The 26,118-nt window shown below is 39.4% G+C and overlaps 3 protein-coding genes across 4 annotated transcripts; 1 reads left to right on the top strand and 2 right to left on the bottom strand.

Annotated features, from left to right (window-relative positions):
* Positions 1-1,328: 1,328 nt before the first annotated feature.
* Positions 1,329-5,773, bottom strand: hcar2 (hydroxycarboxylic acid receptor 2-). Of its 2 annotated transcripts, none has more exons than XM_007569071.2 (3): positions 5,606-5,773; positions 2,168-3,091; positions 1,329-2,083 (listed from the first exon to the last, which is right to left on the bottom strand). In XM_007569071.2, exons 2-3 carry the CDS (start codon positions 3,055-3,057, stop codon positions 2,017-2,019), a joined length of 957 nt encoding a protein of 318 aa, XP_007569133.1. In that variant the 5' UTR covers positions 3,058-3,091; positions 5,606-5,773; the 3' UTR covers positions 1,329-2,016. The 2 variants fall into 2 exon arrangements, with proteins under 2 accessions (XP_007569133.1, XP_016535727.1); XM_016680241.1 differs by lacking the exon at positions 5,606-5,773 and adding an exon at positions 5,269-5,447.
* Positions 5,774-8,205: 2,432 nt separating this feature from the next.
* On the bottom strand, positions 8,206-21,174 carry sapcd2 (suppressor APC domain containing 2). Its single transcript, XM_007569080.2, has 6 exons — positions 20,183-21,174; positions 16,216-16,349; positions 12,303-12,449; positions 11,356-11,457; positions 9,851-9,970; positions 8,206-9,768 (listed from the first exon to the last, which is right to left on the bottom strand). The coding sequence occupies exons 1-6, from the start codon at positions 20,922-20,924 to the stop codon at positions 9,640-9,642; spliced, it is 1,374 nt and encodes a 457-aa protein (XP_007569142.1). The 5' UTR covers positions 20,925-21,174; the 3' UTR covers positions 8,206-9,639.
* Positions 21,175-22,189: 1,015 nt separating this feature from the next.
* Positions 22,190-24,785, top strand: LOC103150300 (microfibril-associated glycoprotein 4-like). Its single transcript, XM_016680255.1, has 6 exons — positions 22,190-22,359; positions 22,525-22,680; positions 23,507-23,545; positions 23,688-23,784; positions 23,875-24,042; positions 24,319-24,785. Exons 1-6 carry the CDS (start codon positions 22,294-22,296, stop codon positions 24,570-24,572), a joined length of 780 nt encoding a protein of 259 aa, XP_016535741.1. The 5' UTR covers positions 22,190-22,293; the 3' UTR covers positions 24,573-24,785.
* Positions 24,786-26,118: the final 1,333 nt, after the last annotated feature.

Consider the following 26,118-nt stretch of genomic DNA (forward strand, 5'->3'; position numbering starts at 1 on the left):
GATGGATCTGCTGTAGATGTTTCAGCAATTTGTTTGTGTTTCACATGAAAGGCAGCGATTTTAAAGTTTGTGAATGTCAGTAAAAATATTTTTTTTAAAAACTTAGGCGAGCAAAACCAAATCTGTTGGTTGATTTACTGTTGACTCATTGTGGAAACAAGTTCTGCTTTTAGAAGCCTCGCACGTCTAGAAGCTTTTATTTATTAATTGTTTAACAACAAGAAAGGCAAAGACGAAAAACGGAAAAATGTGCAGAAAATAACCGAGGGTCAGGAATCAAACAACCGACCGCAGCCCTGCATATGGGACAGTTTTTATTTCTATTCTGCCAAATTACATAAATGTGAAAAATGTTCAATGTTAATTAATTTTAAGATCAAATGCAGAAGCAGTTCATTAATGGGTTTTATCAATACATTCTGCCACAACCGGGCCTTGTGAGGACATACAAGATCTTGATAAGTAGCAAACAAGAAAATAAATACAATGTCAAAAACAAACACATTACAAAAGGCTGAAGCTACACCTGCTCCATTTTACAACCAGACCTAGAAAATGGCTTTGTGCCGATCTCTGCTGCTGCAGTTCACTCTCAGAAAATGGCAAGCATTGTTGGGTTTTTTAATTGGATTTATATAATACATCCAAAAAGCAGAACAATCCAGTTTTTAAATTCATATTTCTCAACAGCATGAGTCACTCGCTTCTTCTTAACATAATAGAAACAAAAAGAAAAAATCTGTAAGATGTGCAAAAAAAAAAAAAAAAAATTCAACATTTATTCGACACATAACGGAAGTAATAAAGTGGGGGGGGGTTTCAGCATACTTTGTGTTACCTAAAATACTGAACAATGTCTTGTGGAAACAATGACACTTCTACTTTTCTAATGTCTTGCATGAGCTAGCTACGCTACAGTGCTAAACAGGGGGTTTGGTTTGAGCTGTGTTATTTTTATTCGTGTCCTTCTTTCGCTGAAGCTAACAGCATTTCTGCTCACAGAAATTAGCATCTCCTTGCTTCTGCTCCTGTAAAATTGCTTATAGGTTCCACAAGGATGCTGCAGTCCCAAAATCCTCCTGAGTTAACAATGATACTTGTAATTACATTATGGAAATTTTTACATGTATTGACCTATAACATAGTTTGTTGAAAAGCACATATAGAATAATATCAGATATTGTCTGAAGATTTCAGAAGTATTTTATCTGAAGAATAAAATAACCATTTATAGAGTTTCTTCATGAAACAATGGAAACCAGTACACAGTTCCATATTTTCCATTACAGAATGTTTATTTGTTAAAGGTCTATAACATTCTTCTTCTATTCGTTCCATAAAGAAGACTTTCTTCATATGTGCCTATTCACACTTCCTATTGGAAGGTCTTCTTTGGACTTTGGCTGATTTTTCATGTCTCTTTGACAAACTTAAAACAGAAACTGAGAGACGCATCAATCATCAGTTGATTATTTGCTATAGATAACATGTTTTAAGCTACGTAGTTGTGTCTGTGGGGAAATTGCCACTTTATTCATTTTTAGAGATATAGCACAAGAAATAGCTAAAACATTCTGCCGTTGTGATGGCTTACTATTTATAAAACCTCCTGAAGACCAATTAAAAATTGCATCTTTACTTTCATTCCTTAAGTTTAGAAACGTTTAAATGCCTGAATGATTCATAGAACAAGGCAGAGTCTCTCAGGAACATGTCACACTGGATTGAGTAACAATCAGTTAAAGTCCAAAGAAGACTCAGGAAAGCCAGAATAACTGTTTAAGACAAATTTGGAAAAATGACAAGGAGTTCCCAGTACAAAATAAAAATAAATAATTGATGAGTCAATATTTTTTGCAACGTACAGGGAACTGTTTTGATTTCTTGCTGTGGGTTTACTGTCGCACATTTATGTCACCGTAATCAAAAATGGTTCTGTTTTGTGTTTTTTGCACAGGCAAATTGGAAACGCACGCCTCCCCTGTTCTTTGCTGTGTTCTGTAATCCGCAGCGTCTTCAGAGATTTCCCTCGCTGACGTACTGGGAGTGCTGGGTTATGTTCCAAATCTCCCGTGAGTCGGAACTGGAAAGAGCAGACAGAAAACAAATTTATCCGAGCATTCGCATAACTCTGGTAAAGCATGAGAAATACAAGAATGGGCCTCACTTCGTTTGTGTCTCCTTGGTTGTGGTTCTGCAGCAGTCGAGTCTCCATGGGAACTTTTCCTTGGATAGATAAAGCATAGGCTGAATGGTGCTGCTAAAGTCCATCAAGCCAAAAGCGACATGGTGTATATAGCAGCGAAATACGTCTTCAGAGAAGTACCCTTTAAAGGGGAACAATGCAACAGAAGGGAAGTAGTTGAAGACAATGATGGCCAGGATTATCAGAACCATGTTGAAGGCTCTCTTCTTCACCGGATGTTTCGAGTCCCGGCCGGGCCTGGACCGCCTCAGGGCCCAGAGAATCACCATGTTGCAAAACACCATGAAAGCAAACACTGTGAGGATCATCACCGTGTAGACCTGCTCAAAACCCGGAATGTTTCCAGGACATTTAGCCGAGGCGTAGGCCAGGATAATGAGCCAAACCACGATGGCCAGCGCCGGCCTGTGCTGCCGGTCTTTGAGCCTGGTGAAGAAGATGGGGTGGATCACGGCGATGTAGCGGTCCAGGCAGATGCAGGACAGAAAGAGCGGCGAGAAGTCTTTTATGCCGTAGAAGAAGCGCAGGATGTACCAGGGGCTGCTGGCGGTGAGGAAGACGATGCAGGCCAGCTCCAGCGGAGGGGTGAGACAGAACAGCACGTCTAGAACCGCCAGGTGAACGATGAAGATGTCCGAGGTGGAGGAATCCCTCTTGCTCTTGTGGATGAGCCACAGCACTGTGATGTTGGCCGGGATGCCGACGAACATGTTGGTGAACTGCAGGCTGAGATACCAGATAAGAACTTCTGGGATGTGTTTGCAGTTCTCATATAAGGTTTTATCATTACTGAAATTTGTAAATCCCCGAGAGACGTAGAGCCCAGAGATATTCAAGTCAAAACCCTCCATGTCGGCTGGTCGGATCAGGCAGAAGGACAGAGCTCTGTTAAACAACAAATCAGTACACACGTTTAAATCAAACAAAAATTAAACTCCGTTTCAGATGAGTTGGAAGGATCTATGTGTAACATCACATCTGAAATGTGTCCTCTCTCTTTTTTTATGTCATATAACTTCACCTTGTGTAGATATGGATAAGGGAAACTGTTTAACTGTTCCTGATATACGTTGTCATGGAAAAGCATTCAGAGCCCTTTGTAGTCGAACCACAAACTGCAGCAACTTTTATAGAGATTTCAAGACAAATAAGCTCATATTTGTGGACGCGTGAAACGCGATTTTCTTTATATATTCAATCTGAAAAGTGTGGCATAATTTGTGCTCAGCCCCCTTTTCACTTTCCACAACCAATTGTCTTCAGAATTCATTTATTAAAGTATCTAGATCCACCTGTGTGCATTTTAGTGACATTATGATCAAAATGCAAGCCACGTATGTCAAAGACGCAGTAGATGTGTAAAAAGGTCGATTCAGTCGCATAAGACCAAAAACGTTTTTGTAGCCAAAACATATTTTTTGGAAAACCAGGACTGCATTTAGCAATGTCATTCTTCATGTTCTGCTTTCAATGGGTCACAGATCTCTATTGAAGTGCCAACAATGTTTATTCTATCTTTCTCCAAAGTTTTTTTTTTAACCACATGTTTCCATATTTTTACCCAATGCTTGCTTTTACTTTTATTTTTACTTTGTTTATTTAAAGATGAACAATGCAAATTACTTAACCAGACAATTTCTGCCAGGCTTCTCAATGTTCCAGAAATAAAACATGGTAATTCCCTGGTAAGCTATTTACTGACATCCCAATTCTTTCATTATTGAATACAGTTATCTTTCCTTAAATCCTCATCAATTTACCTCTTACCATCATTTTGTTTGTTTTTTTTTTTTTTCAAATTACAAGCAAGATGAACAGACCATGAAAATATTTTGTGAAGTCCTTTTATTTAAAAGTGTCTTAGTGCAGCACGTAGGTGCTTAAAGTGTGAGCTCGTATTCAAATGTTGCTCTGTCATTTCTTGCAGAAAGCACACATGTATAGTAAGCAGAAGTCAAATGCAGTAGTAGAAACACAGCTGTCCACAGTTGTGACAAAACTCTTAAAGTAACGTTAAAAGGAAGTTGAGGTCATATTAAAAACAGATCATAAGAGTTAATTTCCTTCAACTTGTAACATTAATTTGTTGTATTAGAGATAACTTAATTTGATTCCCCTTATAATTTGAATTAGATATCAACCATTGCACTGTTTATGAAATTATTTTCAGTTTCATGTTAACAACACCATTTAAATCTATCGTGCTGCTTCAGTGACAATTCACATTTCCACATGCAAAATTAATTCGGAGTTATCTTTGATGCCGGGTAAGCTCCAAATTTACAAGAGGCATATTTTAATATAATTTTATTTTCTGTTTGTGTGTGATACACATTAGTCACGTACAGCACATGAATGTTGTAATAAAATTGATCCAGCATAGCCTTGTTATCAGTTTTATTGTGTAAGAATTGTTTTTATTCCTTTTTGCCTCATTACTCCATGGAATATCAAACAACAGTTCATATGAGACATTTAATTAAATCTAATCTGTTACCTCATTTCATTCATATTTATTCATCCTGGTTTCTTGTGTTACTAAAGAATTTATCTTTTTCGTTCAGTTTCCACGAAGGAGCTTCGTGTGAAATAAAACACATTGAGTTTTCATTAATTTAAATGAAGACACAATACGCTAACAAGGCACTTTGTATTGCAAATGTGCTATATAAATAAAATTACCTTTACCTTTAAAATGTCTTTTTTTAAAAGTATATATTAGGACTCGTTGGTGTTACGCTGCAGGGAAATGTTTTGCAACTTCCTTTACACGTCAAAGTTAAAAAAAACTTTATCTTCGGTTTAAAACATAAACTCATCCAAGCATTCTTTATAGTATTATAAATAAATACAATATTTAAAATATATAATATATATACATAGATATAGATATATAGATCTCTTGATGAATTACAGTAGATACAATTTAATCTCTACCTGTGAAACAAAACTGTTACATTTTAAAAATATACAAACTTGGAAGATTAAACTATGCTATTTTTAAAACATATCTCTCTAACGTGTGCCTTTTAGCTTTTATTATGTTAAACAAAGCCTCATACCTCTTTCAACAGAACCGCAGTCTTGTCTGGATGCAACTTCTCTGAACTGAGATGTGTATCAGCTTTGCTGTCACTAATCTAATTTCCTATTTCGTTCTGTTAGAGTTTTGCCGGGCAACTGCAGTGAAAAATGGCTGCCCTGCGTGCCAACAAGTGGACGTCAAAACACTATCTCTATTTAAATGGTCGACATGTAAATAAGGAGTCAGAATGCATCCTGGACTTTTATCACAAAGTCTAAGCAGCAAACTCTGGTACAGATATTTCCATAAAACTGTGCACTCTCTGTTTAAATTCAAATGCTACGAGTTCTAGGTTAAGGACAAGCCACACTCACCTGTTAACCTGCGAGGTGACATATCCATTGACTCCTCTCTGTGTCTGCAGTGTTCCTGCATGAGAAAACACTGAACCTTCACCTTAAAATGGGCAGATTGCATCCTTGAGAGTGTGAGCAAACACTTGAGGGATTGTTCAAAATCGTCCAATCACAGTGTGGGGATGAGGGCGTGGAAGCTGAGGATTTTCTCCTATAGAACGCCATGATTGTCTTCATTTGGCCCCTCTAAATTTATTACTAAATTCACAGAATTTACCAATGCATTAACTACATGTAGGCATTTTGCAAACAAGTTAAAGTTAAAAATGAATATTGGTGAAATCAACGAACAGCTGACAAGTGTCCGGAGAGACGGCGTCATCTTCCATTCACACCAATCGACACTGATGCAACAAACTGATAGAGCCCGACGGAAAATCGGCGGTAAACAACTGATGCAACAAGCCTGTAAATCATAACTGATTAAATTCGCTGTAACATGGTGTAATATGTTACGAGGCCTTGCAAAGGGATCCATAAATTTGAAAGTTTTTTTTTTTTTGCATTTCGACCTGTTACGATCACAAACTGATCTTTATCAGGATGTTATGCAATAGATCAACAAAAAAAAGCGTTTAATGGTGAAGTAAAAGGAAACTGATGTGTGTTTCTCATTTCCTTTCCCCTAATTAAAATGTAAAACGGTGGCGTGCGTTCGTGCTCAGCCACCATTACTGACGCTTATGAAATCAGAGTGAGAAATCACACAATCAGCTAGTAGAGTCCGCCTTTGTGTAATTTAGACTCAGCATGAAATAAATACAGTTATTTTGTGAAGACGTCAAAGATGTTCCTTTTTAGAGAACATTACATAAAGAATAGCATGATGAAACCCAAGGAACACAGACAGAACAGGGTGGAGATGAAATAAGGAAGAAACAAGTTGCAAAGCAGTTTGTTCCTGTTTTGCAACTTGCGAAACAGGGAAACACTCATACTTGGTAGGTTTGAGCGTCCAGAACTTGGACGCTCAAACCTACCTGGAGCTCTGGAGGAGATTCACAGATTCTCGGCTCAGGTGGTAAAGCTCACTTTAGGTCATCTGCTGTTCTACTCTAATCCTGAGCAATTTTGCAAAAACAAAGTGACATAAATTTCATTGACTAACTGTGCAAAGCTAAGAGCGTCACACCTAAAGAGATGCAGCTGTAAATGCAGCAAATGGTGTTGAATCAGTGGGGAGCCCAATTCAAACACATGCCGCACCATTTAGACTAATATTTGTCAAAAAATAAAATAATAATAACAATCCATTGTTTTTCTTGTATGTTGCCATTCTCCATAAAATAACAATAAAATGCATCGAAATGTGTGGCTGTAGTTTCCAAGGGAACACTTAAGACATGGTAAAAGACGCAGGCATGTTTTACAGCGTTCGTCGAGAATCACCACATAACCTCCTGTAACCTCTGACCTTTCCACTCCTACTTGTCCTAAATTTAAAAGACAACTGGGTGCAGCAGTCACTCTCTAAAGTTCATTAAGTGAAACAACATTAAACCCATTTTTCTCTCTCTTTCTTTATTCTCCTGCCAGTTGTGCTGCATTTATGGCGATTAACTTCTGAGGTGGTTTCAGGCTGTTTGAACTGGTTTATTGCTGGAGTTGGACTGCGATTTGTTTACCTCTGTGCGCCCTTCGCCTCTGCTCGTTTGCAGAGGTGTTGCGTTTAACAGAAGGAGCCTCTCCTTCCCATATGGCAGAAAATTTCCACTGGTTTGGTAAATTCTGCAGAAGTGGGAGAACACACTCCAGATGCTGCAGCAGCACAGCCATATATATATATATATATATATATATATATATATATATATATATATATATATATATATATATATGAATACATCAAATTTAAAAATAGTATTTTGCATTCCGTAAATTAAAATAATTTCATTTTGGCTTACAATTAAGGAGATATCCTTAAAACACAATGGTAAAGGAGGATTGAGGCTAGGATTGTTAGTCAATCCTCTTGTTTTTATGCATCTTTTCTTTGACACTTCTGTGCATTACTGTATAAAAAGCAGCAAACTGCAGACATTAAATTGTGGATGCGGAAAGAAACGCAACCAAAGTTGCTGCTAGGAAGCACTTTTATTCATTTCAATCAGCTCTTATGGAGTATGGTACCCTCAGAGGAAAGAAAAGGGGCTCCACATACCATCGGGTGAACAGCAAAAACCCTAAACAAGTGGGAAACAGACCTGCGCAGACATCCCAGCAGTACCATTAGAAACTATCTCGGCCGTACCACCACCCACCAACTAAATTCTTCTGTAAACTTGAGGATGGCTTCATGCTTTCAAACGTCTAAAAGCGTCCATATCCAGGAAGAATCTGGGAAAAGGAAACTCGTACAAAGACAATGCAGGTTTTCATATCCGTGCTAACCTTTAATCTCTACATTTCAAAGTTAAATCTCTCAGTGGAAAATATTTTTGAGTTCAAAACAAGATCCAAGCAATTAAAAAAAAAAAAGAAAGAAAAAATAATCCACTGTAGCAACATGCAGATGGCAGTTTTGGTTTTCTTTTTTTTTTCTTTTTTTTTTTTAGCTCTTTTTGCTTCTGGTATAGCGTCAGAATCTTGTTGCAACATATTTACCATCTATCGAACTTATTCTCATAGCTTTCTTTCACATGCAAACTTCCAGGTTTCTCCTCATCTCCTTGTGTTACACCTCTCAAGGGCTTGCAGGCTGACCTTGAGTCATTTCCACACATGCGTCGCAGCTCTGAAAGTTTAAGTTGTCCTTTTCAGGAAAGCAAGTGCGGAACATCTCAGAGCCGCCCTTCAAGCGGAATGGCAATAAAATATTAATGAGCTCACGAGGCCCCAGAGGAGGAAATTTCCAGCTAATTAACTTGTGCTTGTAGTGAAGGACATATAATCTGAGCAAACCATGCAGATACAAGTCCATGAGCTTATGTCCTACCTAGATTGTTACATCATGTGTTTACTCTTCAGGCTGATTAAGTAATTATGAGACTGATCGATTTCTTAATACAATCTAGTCTCGCTCAACTTCATGACATGCTACTGAAATGTCCTACTTTGTATACTTATTATATTTCTGTTACTGTCCATCAGTAATTTCAGGAAAGTATTAGAAACTGTCAACTTCCTCTTTGCTCCTTTAGGAAGTTATTTAGAAGCCTTCCTGGTTATAAACCCATTTTTGTGGGAGCCACAAGCATTCAATACGTTTCTAAGATGTTCCTCTGAACTGAGTTCATGTGTGAAAAAGACTCAAAATACAAAACAAGTCTGAATATGTAACATCCTAATATAATATATATATAGAGAGAGATTTTTTACTGATTTATCTTTGCGTTTGTAAAAACACTTCAAAAACCAGAAAGAAATATAATTTGATATCAAAAGGAAGGAAATACTAAAAGTGAAGGAACATTCCTCTCTTATATCGATTATATATATAAGAATGAAACTAAAAAAAAATGACTGATAGGTCACAGCAACTGAGTGATAGCATTAGCTGGAGTATGGCGTGTTATTCCAACAAAATCCCCCCTCAAATCATCCCCACTGTCCAAACAGCCTTCTGTGTCATTTTAGCTTTGCTCCCAGTGAAGTTTGTGTTTTGTTCCTTGTGCAGCTGAGCAGCAGAAATGAAAGAAAGTCCTTAAGGAGGAGGAGGAGGAGGAGGAGTGTTAATCTTCCAGATGGGGATCTTCGAAGAAATGGAGTGATTGTGATCATGAGACCTGCCTGCTTTGACGAGTCCTCTTGTTTGTCAGTGTAAGAGGAATTTGTTCTCAGCTCACACAGGTCAGGAGTGTTCACAATCCAGGTAGCGTTTGGTTTGATTTGTAGTTGACCGGTCTCGCTTTTCTTTTTGTGCACCGTATCTAAAAACGGCCATTAATGTTCAGCCGGGTAAACAGAAATCTCTCAGCTCTCCCTCAGACCAGCACGGATATGCTTGGCTGGGCCGCACAACGAATCGTCTCTGATGATGATTTGGAAGCTAATCAGATAAAGGTGGAATCCATGGTGCTGGCGTCATGTGCGCCGCGAGCTCGAGCCTCAAAAAGCTGCTTTATCAGAGCCGACTTCTCCTGCTCGAGCTGCGTGATGCGCTCGCTCTTCTCCGTCACCTCCTGAAAGAGCAGAAGGAATAGAGACCGTCAGTCGGACGGTGAGGAGGGACTTCAGGGGAAGATTTGTGGGATTGTGTCGAACCTGAGTGAGAAGTCTGTTCTGGTCCTTTAGTCTCTGAATGGCTTGAGGAGGAGCCGGGGCCGGGGGCTGGGAGTTCGCCGAGAGCACTGCTGTCTGAGCACCGCCGCTGGGAAACGACGGCTGGGAGACAAACAGGGAGCAACGGAATAGGTAGCAGCTTTGGTTTATACAGAAAACACTGATTTCTTCACAAAAAAGACCAATCATCTGGAATATGTTTATGGCACACAAAAAATATCACAAAATATCCTATTTAGACATAAGAGAAGAGTTTGATTTTCTCCATTGAAAGCACTTTTTGTCCAAGGAATATGAAACCCAGGGCGGAGGGTCAAGGTCAATCAAGAGACCACAGGTGTGTTTGTCAGCTTAAAATTTCCAGGGTAAAATAAATGTGCTTGATAGTGGCTTTCATTTTTGATGACTCTTCTGTCAATTCAACATATCCGAACCAAATCATTGAGTCAATAACCGCTCTATTCCCCGATTAGAGCGTCGTCAGAGTAGTGCAGGGAAACCCGTATAAGTAAAACACTGTCTGATTACGTGTAGAAAAGGGAGACTTTCAGCTGCTTCCGTCCACTGATGCTATGTAACAACAATATAGATCCTGGTGACTAAACAAAAAGAAATTGAACAAAATCAGACAAATTACAGACTTCGTATGAATCCTGCCACAATTTTTTGTCATATTGGTCTCTATGTTATTATTAGTTTTTCACATATAGGAGCTGAAAACTTTACAATTAATAATTTCTTCTCAAATATTTTTAGTTTTGAGTTAAAGCATTGAGTTTAGTGTTTTATATTCGTTGTCGACTATCAGCAGCATGTTCGACTAAATTCCTTTGGGGTTTTTTATTTCCAAGTTTCTCAGCTTCACATATGAAAATGTGAAGCTGAAAACAGCTGAACTTAAACTCTGCTTTACTATTTAAGCTTCAACAGTGTTTCCTGTCTTGTATTTCAGAGTAGAATCTGAAAAGGGTTCTACTTTTTGGGAACTTTTTAGTGGCAAATCTACAAATTCTTAGTAACTTATTGAATTTCTAGACAATATTTCAAGGATTCTTTGTGGATTTGTAATCAATAGAACAGGAGGTAAGTGTTTCACATGGTGTTCTCCTGAAAAATCCAGCCAATTTCCAACCACGTGGAAACAATCATGAAGAGAGACTCCAATTCCTTCTGAGATGAGGAACATCTTTAGCGTTGTTCACAGAAAGCAGACGTTGGTTTGGATCTAAACTGGATCTAGACTAAAACATTTTAAACATCTCAATAGATAATACACTGTTACAAGTTTCTGCTATGCGAATTTCCTAAAATACAGAAAGAATAAATACTTGTTATATTACAACAAGATTTAATATTCCACTTTCAGTGAAGAAACTAGACCAGAATTGTTAGTAGGAAAGACAAATATTGTAACCCACACAAAAATTTTGAGGCTTACACACGATTAGATTAAATTTTACCCTGTATTTGAAGCATTTGACACTTACCATCCCACTGCAGGAAAGCAGGTCGTTAAGGCAGCGATTGACTTCTTGCAGTTTGGGAATGAGGACATTCATTCGACTTGGACTGGCATCTGTGAAGAACTCCTGGAACAAATCAAAGAGTTTGATGGAAAAAAGGTGAAGAAAACAACAAAAAAGTCAGGACAGACAACGCCGGTCTGCAAAACACTTCCTTGCAGTCGGAGTAGTTTTTTCCTTTTATTAAAACCAAACATTTCTAACTTGATATTTTAACTCCTTCGTGTGAAGCCTAAGAAAATGGATTATTCTTATTTTCACATTCATTCGCACATTTGCAATGCTTAACTTTGCGAAAAGGCTTTTGCAAAGGACTCAGAGTTTTAAAGAGCTGCAGCAAAAAAGCGACATTTTGGAGTCACCAAGAATCCTAACATACTATTTAGGAGTTATAAAAGGAAATATACCAGTCCTACCAATACAAACATAAATAAATATGTGGTATTTCCTGTAAATTGCTGGAGTTTTGACTGTATCTGTGTACTTCTGTCACATGGGATTAATGCTGAGCTTTTTGACAATAAACACTTGAGGACGTTATGGCATGAAACAAACAAAGAATATGGACAGGTCTGCTTCATTCGGAGGAACTGTCAGAAACACTGGAAGGGAGTGTAAGGATTTTATGTTAGAAGTGCTTGCCTACTATTTATTAAGTTATTGGGAAGTCTTCAATGTATTTGATGTTTTTTTTTAAATATTTTTATCTTTTCTTTTTATCTTTTTATTACTTTCTTTTTATTTCTCTTTCTCACCGTTTGCATCACAGGCTGTTTTTATTTTAATTATGTAAAGCACTTTGAAATGCCTTGATGCTGAAATGTGCTATACAAATAAAATTTGATTTGATTTGATTTTGATTTGATTTTTGTGGCTATTTTTTCCTGGTCTGCAGCTGCATTTGAACCTACCGTGCAGTGAGAGCTTTGTCCGACTTGCCGCTGCCTCTCTGTGACATTGTGGATCTGGCCTTGGTACCACTCTCGGGCCCGCTCTACCACTTCCAGGCCTGACAGCAGCGAATCCTTTTCCTGCTCCAACTCCTTCATTTGCTTCAGCTGTGTGAGATGAAGCATAAAGCGAAGAAGTGATGCGGGACGGTGAAAGAGAGCCACAGGGACACTAAAACTTGCAACTTCTTGCTTAAAGTTGAGATTTTACATATAACGTATAAACAGACATATGAACTAATCTCACAGAAAAAAACTTTTCCTGTTTTACATGCATTGCGTAGCAAAGTTTTTTCTATTTATTTTTATTGGATCAAACTTGGGCTCGTTCCTCCAGACTGAACTTCTGTAACTGAGTCAGGTTTGCAGGTCGCCTGACTCTCATGAACATCTTCTGTCCTGTCCACAAATTTCCAACGGGGCTGAGATCAGAGCTTTGTGACATATGCCATAAAATGTCAACTTTGTTATCCTTAAGCTAACTCATTTCATGGTATGCTTTAAGATCATTAATAAAAGACCCATTCGTAAACAACTTTTAACTTATTTCGCTCAAGTTTTAATTTGTTTCTCCAATAATTCCACATATTTTTTTTTCCTTATGGTGCTATCTATATTTTTAAGCGCAACAGTCCCTCCTGCTGCAAAAGACCCACATATTATGATCCTGCCTCCTCAGAGCTTCACAATGGGAAAGTTTCTTTTTGTTGTTTCCCCTCCCCCCCTTAACATTTAACAGTCAGATATGGCTTAGCACTTCAATTTTTTTATGTCTCAGAAAAATTAATCTATGTCCATGAATGCGTCTGACAGCTGTGATCTGTTGCTTTTGAATTAATGGCTTCTTCCTCGCTGAGCGGCCTTCCAGCCCACCTTGTGTCACTGTGAGCGTACAAAAGTATCTTAATGTGTTTTAACTTGAGCAGAATTGCTTGAAGAGATGAACATGTCGTCTTCAGGCATCTGGAAATTGTCCCTGAATATGAACGAGGCTTGAGGAGGTCCTGATATTCTGCCTATTTCCTTTTTTTGTTATTATTATTATTTTCCATGTTATCATAGAAGTAAGCTGTTTGTTTTAGGTATATGCCAAAAACACAAATCCATAGGCGAGCCTCAAATTTAACTCATAAGTTACGATTTAACCTGTCAGAAATGTACTAAGCCATGAGATCATCATCAGCTATGATTAGAAAAATCTTCATGTAAACTTTTTTTTTTTTTTTTACTTTCAAGCAAGTAATAAGTTAATTAATGTGGGACAGGGAGGAAAAATGAACATTTTTGTCTATTCTCAACTGGATTTCATCAAGCGACCGTTTCAATAAAGGAGTAAACTGTTTGGCGTTTCCCACGCAATACTTATTAGGACAATTTTCAAACTGTTGCCAAGAATAAATCTAATCACAGTTCTCGGTAGTTTGCATAGCATACAAACTCCCGTGTTTTCACCCGGGCATCTGCAGCCCGCTCTTTTGTGCTGGACAGAACAATGGCGCCACACCAATTGTGCCGAACTCTCTCCCATCCCAGACAATGTTTAGAGGGGAAATTGAGTCCGCCGTCATGGCAACCCCACAGCAACCCAAGAATAGGGGGGAAACAGTGGATCCACTTCAACTATGGCCACCCCAGTGCGTGCTTGATAAAGAGACCAAGAGAGAGAGATGTGTGTGAGGGGAAAATGCGTGTGTTCGTGTGTGTTTGCGGCACAGCGAGGCTGCATTGAGTTGTGCTGACCGGGCTGTCTATGGACCACGCTGCCTCAGTCCAGGCCTCACTGCTGGTTTTCAGCCACCTGATGTGTCAACGTTCTACCGTCCACTAACAATCGCTAAAATGGCCTGACACTGGGACAAAATAAAACCGTGCAACGTGTTTTAGCTCTTTGCCAAGAAGCCCGAAGAAAGTGTTTATAGAGGAAGACTAAAATGGGGTTGGGGGGAGAAGCATGGATCAGCGTTGGGCCACAAGCAGGAAAACTCAAAAAGAAGAAGGGATGAAAGGTTTTCAAAAACCTGTAGGTGTCCGTGCTGTTATCCGAGTGATTGAGCAAACACAGACACACACAACAAAGCACGTAGAATAACACGGCACCCCTCCGCATAAGCTGTTTGGCTTAGACTCCAAAGAGAAACCAGCAGCTGTACAGCTGAACTGTACAGAGAACAAAACGGGCTCAGGGGCTGCAGCCAAGTCGCGACACAAAACTCATCAAAAAAGTCTACAATTATTTAAAAAATATGTATTATTTTAGTGAATAAGTAATTTAAAATAAACGTACTGAAATGTTGACTGTTTCAGATCTAATGTGAGCTCCACATCAACCAGTAAACATGTCCTTGAGTCTCCAGAGTAACAAGAGAAGATTCATTTTAAACATCCTGTCCAACAAACAGCAACATCTAACAATTCCACGGTGATCCCAACCAGTTACTTCATCTGCCGTCACAGCACAGCCTCAGGACCGCAGCTTCATGAAACCACCTCAAAACAACCTTATCAGTCTTCTTCAACCAGCCCCGGCCTACTCACCCAGAGGAAAAACTGCAGAGCCTTGTTGCTGTAAAGGCTGTTGCTGAGGGGGATGAAGACGGTTGTGTAGGCGGCCCACACAGCCGTCCAGGCTGGGCCGGGTGGGCCGAGCGAGTCCTCTACTTCTACCAGGCCCCCTGGCCCGACCCGGCTCACTACCATCAGGGCAGCGAGGGGCCAAGACGGCCTGGGTGGGAGGGATGGAGGGAAGAGAGGGAGGTGGGAAGGGGGGCAGGGGCGGAGGAAGAAGAAGAAGAAGAAAAAGAATTGAGGGGGACAGGGGGGTCGATCAGTCTGCCTCTATCTAGACACAAGGTGCCAAGGGGAGAAGAGACAGAGACGGCAACACAAACACAGAAAGAAAGAGAGAGAAAGAGGAGGTGAGCAGGAAAGAGTGAGAAATGATGAAGTGTGTGTGACGAGTGGGGGGGGGTGAAAAAAGAGAGGAGGCCTCAGCTCAGCTGGTTGGTCGAGGGAGGGGTGAGAGGGAAGGGAGGAGAATCCACGGACCAATAGGAAGTGCTAAAAGCCACACTGGGACGTCCTTTCCTAAACGTTTTCATGTCTTATTTATATAAATAAAATATTGTTGGATTGTTCGTTTCAAACACAGACCTCGAAGACGAAGCTTCACACTGAAAACCTCAGACAATTCTCTGGATATCATTAATTTAGACTGAGTCATTATTAAGATGAATATCGTTAACCCAGAAATACGGCACTCTTTTCAGGTTCCACAACAAGCAGAAATACATTAATCATAACACATGCAGACCATATATTTGTTCCTACACTGTCAATTGTAGAATTGAACAAAAAAATCTGTTTCCAACTAAAACATTTCTTGAGAGACAATGATATTTAATTGGTTATCATTTAAGACAAAACACAGCAGCTAAAACGAAGAAATTTGAGACAAAAAGCAATTTTGATAAGAATTAGTTTAAACTAAATGGGTATTTGTCTATTTTATAATTTAATAAAAATTATAAAAAATAATTACTTGTATGTGCAGTGATGCCGTTTGAAAATTTTTCTAATTAAATTATCCAACTTATGCTGAATTTAAGGCATAAAATTTCACAATTCTGTTTTTAAAAAACTTCAGAAACTTAACAAGTTTTTAGAATGTGGTTTTACAGTAAGGAGATGTTAACGTCTGTCAGTTCGAAACACTATTGGCGAACCCAGAGTGGAAATCTTAATGATGACCGAAACCTAAATGTAAACGAGTCTGCAGCCGAGTTTGTCGCCCGCTATCAACAGATGTCGAAACAATGACTAAAGAATGACTTAAGCAGAGGTTTGTTCAAATGAGGGTGTGTGATCGAACACCAACCATTCCATAATCCACTCCGTTGGAAATGGTGTGCCTCCTGTGCTCTTCTCGACTCCGCCCGTGTCGCCTGGAACCGCCAGATAATCCCGTAGCCGATTCACTCTGCGATCTTGGCAGACCTGATTTTGTAACGCCTAAACACAGTGAGATGAAAACAATTATCAGCACCACATCGCCACCTGGAAGAACGCAAATACAGCAACGACAAAAAGAAAACCTGTCCGATCCTTTATTTTCAAAATGTTTTAATTATGTTTTGGTCGTCAACGTTTTATTAAATCTAAGCATTTTTAGAAGACAGAGTGCCACCTGAGATGGAACAACCTTGTAAATAGATAAACAAAAGCATAAAAAATCTGTAACGTTACTGTAGTAACAAAAATATGACAGAAAAAATTGTTATATTCTTACACCAGGAATAGTTTGTAGCTGTTAGGAGTTTCGTCATGTTAGTTAGCAGATGTCCACACCTCAGTGACCAAGACACTAAAGATCCCAGGGAATGTTGGCGGTGTCAGCAAAATGTGAATTCCCATCACAATCTTTTGAAAAAAACATCACAACAAACACATGATTTCCCAACATCATGCAGCTCCAAGCAATATTTTTTTTATTGCTGCCTGATCAAACAGAAGCACTAAATTGTGCAGAATTTTTTGTCTAAATTTGTTTTTTTTATATGCCACAGGAGGGAGCTCTAACCTCTGAATTAGGCTGCTGTCAACAGCATGGAGGCTTTGATTACATCATGCGTTCAGTGATGCATTAAAAGAGTTCAGTATCTCCTTCAGCCTGGTCTGATTGCGTCATTAAGATAAGCTCAGTGAAGAAAATACAATATCTGATTTTCTCGTCCCTTCGTTTCATTTCTTCATAGATACCCACTCCTTCAACGAGTTTACAAAGTACAATTCTGGCACATTGATACTTTACTATATTGATTAAATGTTCTTTAAAACATGACTCTCCATTCGGGACTGATCCAAACTAAGCCACTAACAAAACCTTCTTCTTCCTCAATGAAGCACAATAAGTTTTCCAATCTGTCCAGTTGTTGTTCTGTTGTATCTGTTAAGGTTTTTTATTGCTATCAGATTCAGAAATTTCGATGAGGAGCACCAGTGCTTTCCTTGCACCAAAGCATGATAGAAGGGGAGGTGAATGTTAGGAATTTGGGGAGGATTTCACTGCAGCAGCAAATCACTGCGCTCTGCTCTGTTTGCTGTAATCTGGACTAAACCGCCGGGCTTTGGCCACACATGAGAGATTATATCACAATCATCGGTGTCTATGACGTTCAGTCTGTATTTTAGCCATACGTATTTGAACAAGCAGCAATATGCAACGCCTGTCAAGGGACTTACATGCAACACTTTGCTAATATTTCAAATCCAGCTAAATTGAGAGAGCTAGGACATTGATGAGGGGCAATAAAAACCCTCCGGTTCAGGTCAGGACATGCTCAGGGAGGCCATGTTGTTAACAGCTGCCAACAGTCTGAGCATTTCCCTTAATGTCATCTCAGACGGCTAAATCAAAGCAAGAACATCTCACCTAAACGAGAAAGTGTTCATGTCTGGCCAAAGTGGAACTGACTCCATTCAGAAGTGATATGGAGGCATCAGATAAAAACTGAGCTGTGTGAAAAAGAGATTTAAAATGTAACGATTCTTCTAGTATTTTATTATTCTGATAAATGAAGATTTTTTTCATTTAACCACTTCATCTTTTTTCTGTGCAATATTAAAAGATGAAAATAAACAAATAATTAAATCAACTTTTTAAATAAGGACATTTCATTGTCTAAAATGCAATAACAGCATTCATTTAGTGTGTACTTGATCATTTGTAGCAAAAGGTGGATCTGCAGCTAAAAAATACCAACAGGGTTTCCCTCAGTGTACTATAAGCCTGGCGGGCCACCAGGCTTTACTTGTGCCCCCACCAGGCTTAGCATTGTTAATTAATTAGTTGTTTTTTTGTGGGGGGGTTTTTTGGGAGGGGGGGTTAATGATTGCCTTTTTTAAAAGACTTTATAGTTGGGGTTTAGGTATTAATCTTTCAGTCTTCCAAAAATGCATAACTATCAAACGATATTTTCAAATTTCCTGTCAACTTTAAACATTTTTTAACTCAATGGATGGGCAAGTATCTGGATGACTGGCGTAGCGCCCGGAGCACCGGGCTTAGCAAGGTTTCTGGGGGAAACCCTGACCAACATGTGAAAAGCTCAGCTCTTTCTACTCGATTTAACATCAGTGCAGTGTAGAGCAGACTATTTTTTGGATTAACCAATTAATAATTGTAAAACAAAAAGTAATTAATTGATTTTTTTTTTTAGAGAATCTGAACCAGGTGAGGATTAAAACTATGCCCTTTGAGAAATTCTGAGAAGAATATTTACACACTTTTTTTTTTCTTAGATTCAAAATGTATTTTTAATTTCTGTGCAGATTAAATGATTGCTTAATTGCTGCTCTGACTGTGTTGTTCTTTTAGCAAATCACCTTTTTTGAGTCTGCTGATGATTATAAGTTGATGATTATTTTCATAATTGATTCATCACAATTAATCTGATTAACTGTTTCATTCTTTTTTTTAGATGAGTAAAAATGGAGTGAAGTTTGGGAAAAACATACTTTATTGCATTCATCAGCATAACCTTCTATTGTAATTCCTTCATTTCTTTTGCATTTGAACCACCTCATCTTTCACGGAACCTGCTTGTTTACCTGTCCTAGCGCTTAGAAGAAAGAAAAAAAAATCAAAACAGGTCAAAATTGAAGGTCACAGTTTATATAAAATCAGAAATCTGTAACTCATCAGAAAAAGACTGATCAGAATAATGTTCGTCTGAAGACGCTTTGCATTGCAAATGCACATCTCTTGGAACAAAATGTTGGGATTTAAAAGCTGTGTTTCTTGTTGGTAACAATTTAAACTCAAGCAGCGAGTAAGATGATTCTCTCATTGTAATATTTTGCATGACGATTTTAACTGAGTTAACAGTTTGGGAGTTACAATCTCACGATATCTATCCATCTCTCTGAATGTCCTGAGTAAAAAGTGGTTCAAGCAGTAAAAGCCCTGAGGGTTGGACAGCAATAGCGAGAGACTATCTAATAATACAGCTCTGGACAGGTCTGCGTGCGTACAGATGAGACGAACTCTGACAGACACTAGCTGAGTGAGTTAGTGTGTGCATGTCAGAGCCAGAGAGGAAGGGTTTTTTTGTGAAGGAGATGCAAGCGCAGAATACGATAAGGACTAAGGAAGAGATGTGGAAATTTCTTAGGTTCTTTGGCCTACATTTATTGCACAGGGGCAAAACTGGGTGATGGTCAGGCTGCACAATCCTAAAGGAAAACTATGAACTCACTGCAGCTCTTGACATGACCTCTGACCCTGCCTGTGGTTAACAACAACAGTTGTTTAATCAGGGACTCGAGATTGGAGCAGAGGCCTCTGACCAGGCCCTGTTTATATTGTAACTCTAGAGTTGGGTTGTGAAAACCAACAGGTCTCTCTTACTGAGTCTTTATGAATTCAGCTCATTGTTGCCATTTTAAACATCATATAACACCAGCTGATATGCAATTATTTCAGTTTAGAAATGGCTAATTGGGTGTGCAAAATTGGGATATTAGTTAATGATAGGATAAATTATTTATTGCTACTTTATGTTTATAACTATTTTCTTAACATTTCATGTCTTAAGCACAAGGTATTTATTTAACTTCTTTTTGCCATGGAAGGACAGAGCAGTTATGCAAAATTATCTTAATAAGTTAGAATTTAGCAAATTTAAAAAGATGCAAAAGTGGATAGTGTGAATTGTGATTATTATTTAAATGATCTTTCACTAGTCTTACACAGATGGTTATAGTTTGAGCTTAGAACCATCCCTGAACTTCACAAAGCTCCAAGAGTTTATCCCATTGCACAAAGTTGATGTGCAGCCACTTACATGGTTGGAGCTGCGGAGACTCCAGCGCAAGCGACTCGATGTTCCTGATTCTGCTCTGCTGCGGCTGTGTTGCTTTGCTAACATGGCCCGGGTCGGCGTGGTAGCACAAATCCTCCGGAGCGACGGGGATCCGCTCCACACTCCGCCCGGACCTCTGGAAGCCCGAGCCGTACCGCGCTTGTCCACATGCGGGGAACCCCGTCCCTTCCTCGGGACGGGCCCGGCTCTGCAGGGAGGACGCCCGGTGCGGCTGGGTGTTTGTCACGTTGCCCAGCGGACGGACTTTGTTCTCCACCCGTGCGGGTTTCTGGGGATGCCTCGGACCCTGCTGCGGGTGCACAGCAACCTGGGCCTTGAAGTGGGGGCTGTTCTCCGGGTTCAGCATGGAGTACCGCAGCCCGGCCACGAACCGCTCAAAGGTGAGGCAGCCATGCGGAGGAGTGACCCTCCTGAGGCAGCTGAGCACTCCGCCGGGCAACTCCCTGGTGTCTGCGCCCTGCCATCGGCTCTCTATCTCCGATATGTGGACATACCCCCTTCTGTCGTCGTCCAAAATGTCAAACAGAGTCCTCAAACTGTGCAGAAAAGCTTTTGGTAACCCATCTGTGGTATACTCTGTCTCCTTGGGTTGCATTTTGTTCGCTTTAAAGCCGTTCAATGGGACTTGAATCACGTCTTTTCTTGACCCAACTCTTCCATAAATCGCAGCCGTTCCGTTGAGGTCACTGGCTATCAAAGCCATGAATAAAATATTGATAACTTGCACAGGATAATCATTCAGAAGAAATAAACTAACTAATACGAGCTACCCCACTTTGAAGGATATGTTACAAAAATACAAACAGTGTCTTTTTTAAGTTATTTAACCTAAAAATAGACTCGATAACTTGAGGACTTCAGTAAAACGCCCCTGATCGAAACTCAGCGTCAGTACTCCGATCCTCTGATCCATACTTTCCTTTCTCTACCCGGACCGCCCTTCAAACTACTCTGCGCGAGCGTCCTCTGATCAACCATTGGCCGCGGCGTGCGCGAGCTCAAAGCTGATTGGTTGCGATCTGCAATAGGCTTAAGTTTGAGTTGTGCTTTTGTTATTAAATTCAGAAGAGACGTTATTCATAAAGATTGAATGTTATGTTACCCCTCCCTTTAATTAAAAAGAGCTGTCACCTTTAAACTCCTCCACACGCTGATCATACAGGAAAAAGTAATTTACGTTAGCGTTTTTCAATACCTCTGAAGTTTTATTTTACTAACTTGTAATAATAATAGTATCTTTTACATTGGTTGTAATTGAAGGATGAAGAAAAACATTAGTTTGGGGCTGCTTTGCTAAAGCAATTAAGGACGATATTTATCCAAAAACAGAACAGGAATTTCTGCTCATTCTGTCTGACAAAATCTGCTTTTAAAACTCAGAAAAACCACACTCGCTGGGTCTAAAATGTGATCATTTTCTCATCAACATAAAATGACCTTTAAAATCTTATAGTCTCTCCTGTATCTCACCCCTCAACCTTATGATGGGTACATTTTATGAATCGCATATAGGATATGAACAGAGACATGATTAGATCTTGCAAACTAATTTGCAATTATTTAAATTTGGTGAGACGTCAAAACATTTGAGCACAACTGATCCTTAAATATGGTTTAAATGTGGTGGCCGATGAGTGACACAATAATCAAACATCTTTGCTACAGAAACATCAGCTGCAGCATTTCACACTGTAAAACACAGCTGCTCTCAATTTCTGCAGAGAAACATATTTTCCTTTGAGCTTACCTGCTAGCTAACCAATCAACAATTGAATATAGAGAATTTAGTTGCTCAGCAGTTATTAGTCAGCATAAATTCTACTGATATTTAGCTTTAACTTCCCTGCTCTCAGCGTGTCTTTATCTCTGATAAGATAATATATCAGCAGGTATTTCTTATCCACCACAAAGGACCTTTCAGTACAAATAGTTTGTATGAATGTGGTTAAATTGCACTCACAATAAACAGTTTTCTCAGAGACAAATTCTACCTATGCAGTCAAAAGTGTTATCGAGGTGAAGCTGCAGCTGCTCAGCGTGTTGCTATAAAGCATCAGGTTGTGATCAGATCCATGCAGAAGAACTCAGAGCAGCTCCATCCCGGTTTACATCCCTGCAGCACAACCCTCACCATGGATGTAAGTTTAGGACTCTCTAAACTCTTAAAGTTAAGCTGGAGCTTTGGATCTTCACAGCTTCAATATGTTTCTCTAAAACATTCTCCTGCTTTATTTTCTGGCTCTCTGAAACAAATATTCAGTAAAAATGGTGAAACTGAGATGTAATCTCCTCTGCTTTTACAGCTGCTATCCACTCTCCTGCTCCTCCTGGTTCCTCTGCTGAGCAGCCGTGCAGCTTCTCTCTTTCCTCACGACTGCAGCGACATCTATAAGCAGGACACAGTGCGACCCAGCGGAGTTTACACCATCTATCCCATCGGACCCCTGTCTGGTATCCAGGTGCACTTGCATCCATCATTATTCCCTGAAATCTATTAACATATTTAATTTATTCTTTTTTTTTTCTCACCAGAAAAATGAGAAAGTTTATGACTGAGGAAGATGTGTTCCACATGTGGAGAAAGAGAAAAGGGAGCATTTTCTTATTGCATTTGGAGATTTTGTCAAATTTCGCAACTTTAAGATGAGATCCTTTAAAAACAAAAAAGCTTTATGCCTGTTATAAAGTAATTTCTTCTTCTTAACCTTTTAATTTCAGGAACTTTATTATCTGAAATATCATTTTCTTGGAGTGAAATAGGATTTCTCCAAATATCTGTTGGCTGATCACTGTCATGGAAAAGCAAAAGAAAACCTCATAATTAGCTGAAGGAGGAAATAAGACAATAAAGGGAAATAAGATTATTTTACAGAAAGTCTGAGCACATTTTCTGCAGAATATGAATATGGATGAAAGGTGTATTGATTCTATTCTGTAAAAATAACTGCAGCCTTAACGAATAATGAAAATAATCAAAACAAAACATTTACAACAATTGCATATTTCATCTTTATGTAAAAATCCAGATTTTTGTGTTCTTGATTTGTTCTGTTAGCCCTTCTTAAGATTGCTTGTGTTGAATCAGACCTCAAAAACATATCTCGTTTGACACACATTGCTTTGTTTTATGAACTATGGAAAATCTCTAATGATGTTGCTGTAAAATAAATAAAAATAATTCCAGTTGCACGATACTGGCTGCAGGTTTAAACTGATTTTTGTCTGATGGAATCACTAGTGGATCGAACAGCGTGAATCGAACATCACTTCCTCCTTTTTTTGCAGGTTTTCTGTGACATGAGCTCTTTGGGAGGACGGTGGACTGTGAGTATTTGAACCCATCACCTTCACCTCATACTCAGACTGATGGCTCGGCACCTGGCTGCTTTGTCACCAACAGTCAATCTCAGTTAAACTCCTGATTCTTGCTGTGTTTGGCTGGTTAAACGCCTCCAACTCCCCACAGGTTTTCCAGAGGAGGATGGATGGCTCTGTGAATTTCTACAGGCCCTGGGCTTATTACAAGTTGGGCTTTGGGAATGCGGCTGGAGAGCACTGGCTCGGTAAGACATGAAGCTAAAACTATCGTGAAGTTCAGAGAGAACCAACAAGCTCAAAGAAGCTCCTGAAAGACTCTGTGTTTCTGTTTCCAGGTCTGGAGAATCTTTTCCACTTAAGTCAAAAGAAAAGGTTTGAGCTGCTGGTCATCGTGGAGGATTTTGAAGGACATACGGTTTATGCTCGTTACCGCTGGTTCAGTGTTGGTCCGGAGTCTTTGGGGTACCCTCTCTATGTGTCTGGATTCATTGATGGAGGGGCAGGTGAGTACCAGGGGGAGCAATGCTACTTTAGGACAAACAAAATTAATTCCTCTGACTTTATTAAAGCAATGTTTAGCATAATGTTGGAGGAACTCTTATTATTAAAATGAATAAAGGGACAAATGGTGATTATGTCGAGCTCTGAAACCTGACTAAAAGTTTGGTCCTGGTCACTTAGTTCGGTTTCAACAAGCCTAAGAAAGAAACACAAATACAAAACTGAACTATTTCATAATGTTGCGTTTAACCTCTGACCTCTGATTTTTTCTTGCTCAGGAGACTCCCTGAGTTATCACAACAGACAGAAGTTCTCCACCTTCGACATAGACCTGGACAATTATTCATTAAACTGTGCCAAACTATTCCTGGGGGGGTTCTGGTATAACAACTGTCAACGGACAAACCCAAACGGGGTTTATCGCTGGGGGGCTGACGATACCATCAATTCTGTGGGAGTGGAGTGGTCCACATGGAAGGGCCATAACTACTCACTGAAGGCCATCAGCTTCATGATGCGTCCTGTTCAGTAAAGCTGCACAGGACAAACGTCCTCTAGAATATCACAGGTTGATGGTTCCTGTGATCAAACTCAATCAGAAGATCGCCTGCTGGAATTGAATCCAGATGTTGATTGTGACTGTTTTTTTCAAATTATTTCTCTTTTCTCTGCTGCGTTCTGAAAATAAACAAGAAACAAACTGATGATTTGTGTCTGGATTTAGAGCAAAAAAACAAAAAACAAAAAACAAACCTGAAATCAGTTTTCAAACATTTTGAAGCTTCGTCAGACGTCGTATTTGTATTTCCACATGAGAATAAAAGTCCCTCAGGAAAACACCTAAACGACCTTATGACACAATAATTTGGATTGGAAATGTCTAGTGTGGCATCTCAACATCATCCTCTGGTAAAAGAGGATGTCATTTACTGCAAAGGAACTTTCTGTTTTCACACCCAAAAACTTCACACCAAGAGCAATTATAGCTATTAAAGTTACAATTAAAAACAGCAAAAAAATATTATTATTGGAACAATGTTACTTTTTTATTTTCCATCTTAAAATGGACCTTTTCACCTTTAGGTAAGTCTGTCAACTATTTCAAGGTTAGAAATCTGTGTAGTAACTTTGAGGTTCATATTGAAGTGGTAGGGTTCCATCCCAGCATGCTGTTAGTCAATAGTCAAAACAAAACAAACTAATCTCAACCTGTATCCAATTTGTGTATTGCTATTTAATCAATACATCCAAATACAAAAAACTGTTTTATTTAGAAAAGAGTCAGACATGCAACTGAGCAAAGTTTCCAGAGGTGGAACTGCTCCTTACTTCACCTTCTTTCTTCTTTTTTTTAAATTACATTCTAATCACTAATTGGGCATCTGCACAGCACAGGGTGGAGAGGGAGTGGCATCCACTCACTTTTGACTGGAGTTGCAATAAATATGTTGGGGCTCAAACGACTTTACTCATTTCTGTCTGAGCTCTAGTGCTGCCCCCAGAGAAATCTCGCCCTGAGTAGTGAGCCGTGCTGCCCACTTTGTGGATGCTCATTGACCGCAAAGATTTACACTTAAAGTCTCCAGATCCCCTGTAGGCAGCTGATACACAGCTATTATGAACCAGATGAAGGAACTGGCTTTCTGCACAGTAACTCTGACCTGCCTAGGCACGAACTCCCCTCCTGTCGTCAGCTGCAAAGACTCCACTGGTGATTAATCCTAAACACGCCATCACATTGTCACAAAGGACTATTGCATAACGCAAACCTTTCCGTTAGTTGTCCTGTCAGACCGGATTTTGGTTCGTTTTCTCTCTCTACCAGTGGTGTAGTGGACTGGACATGTATCTTTACATTTTGTTTTTTAAAGCAAAACCAGCCAATAACTTAACATCCACCCTGCTGAACAGGGTGAGTGTCTGCATATATGGCAGTATCAGTGCATACATGACAAGGCTTATTCAGTTCACGGAGCCTGTGTTGGGATGCAGAAATACAAAGAAGAGGCTTAAAAGTATTCAAGAGGAGCTGAATCAGATTTTTGAATTGCATTGAGTGGGTGAGGAACAGGGTGGGG

Source organism: Poecilia formosa, unplaced genomic scaffold, assembly GCF_000485575.1.
Source record: "Poecilia formosa unplaced genomic scaffold, Poecilia_formosa-5.1.2 Scaffold6, whole genome shotgun sequence".
NCBI lineage: Eukaryota > Metazoa > Chordata > Actinopteri > Cyprinodontiformes > Poeciliidae > Poecilia > Poecilia formosa.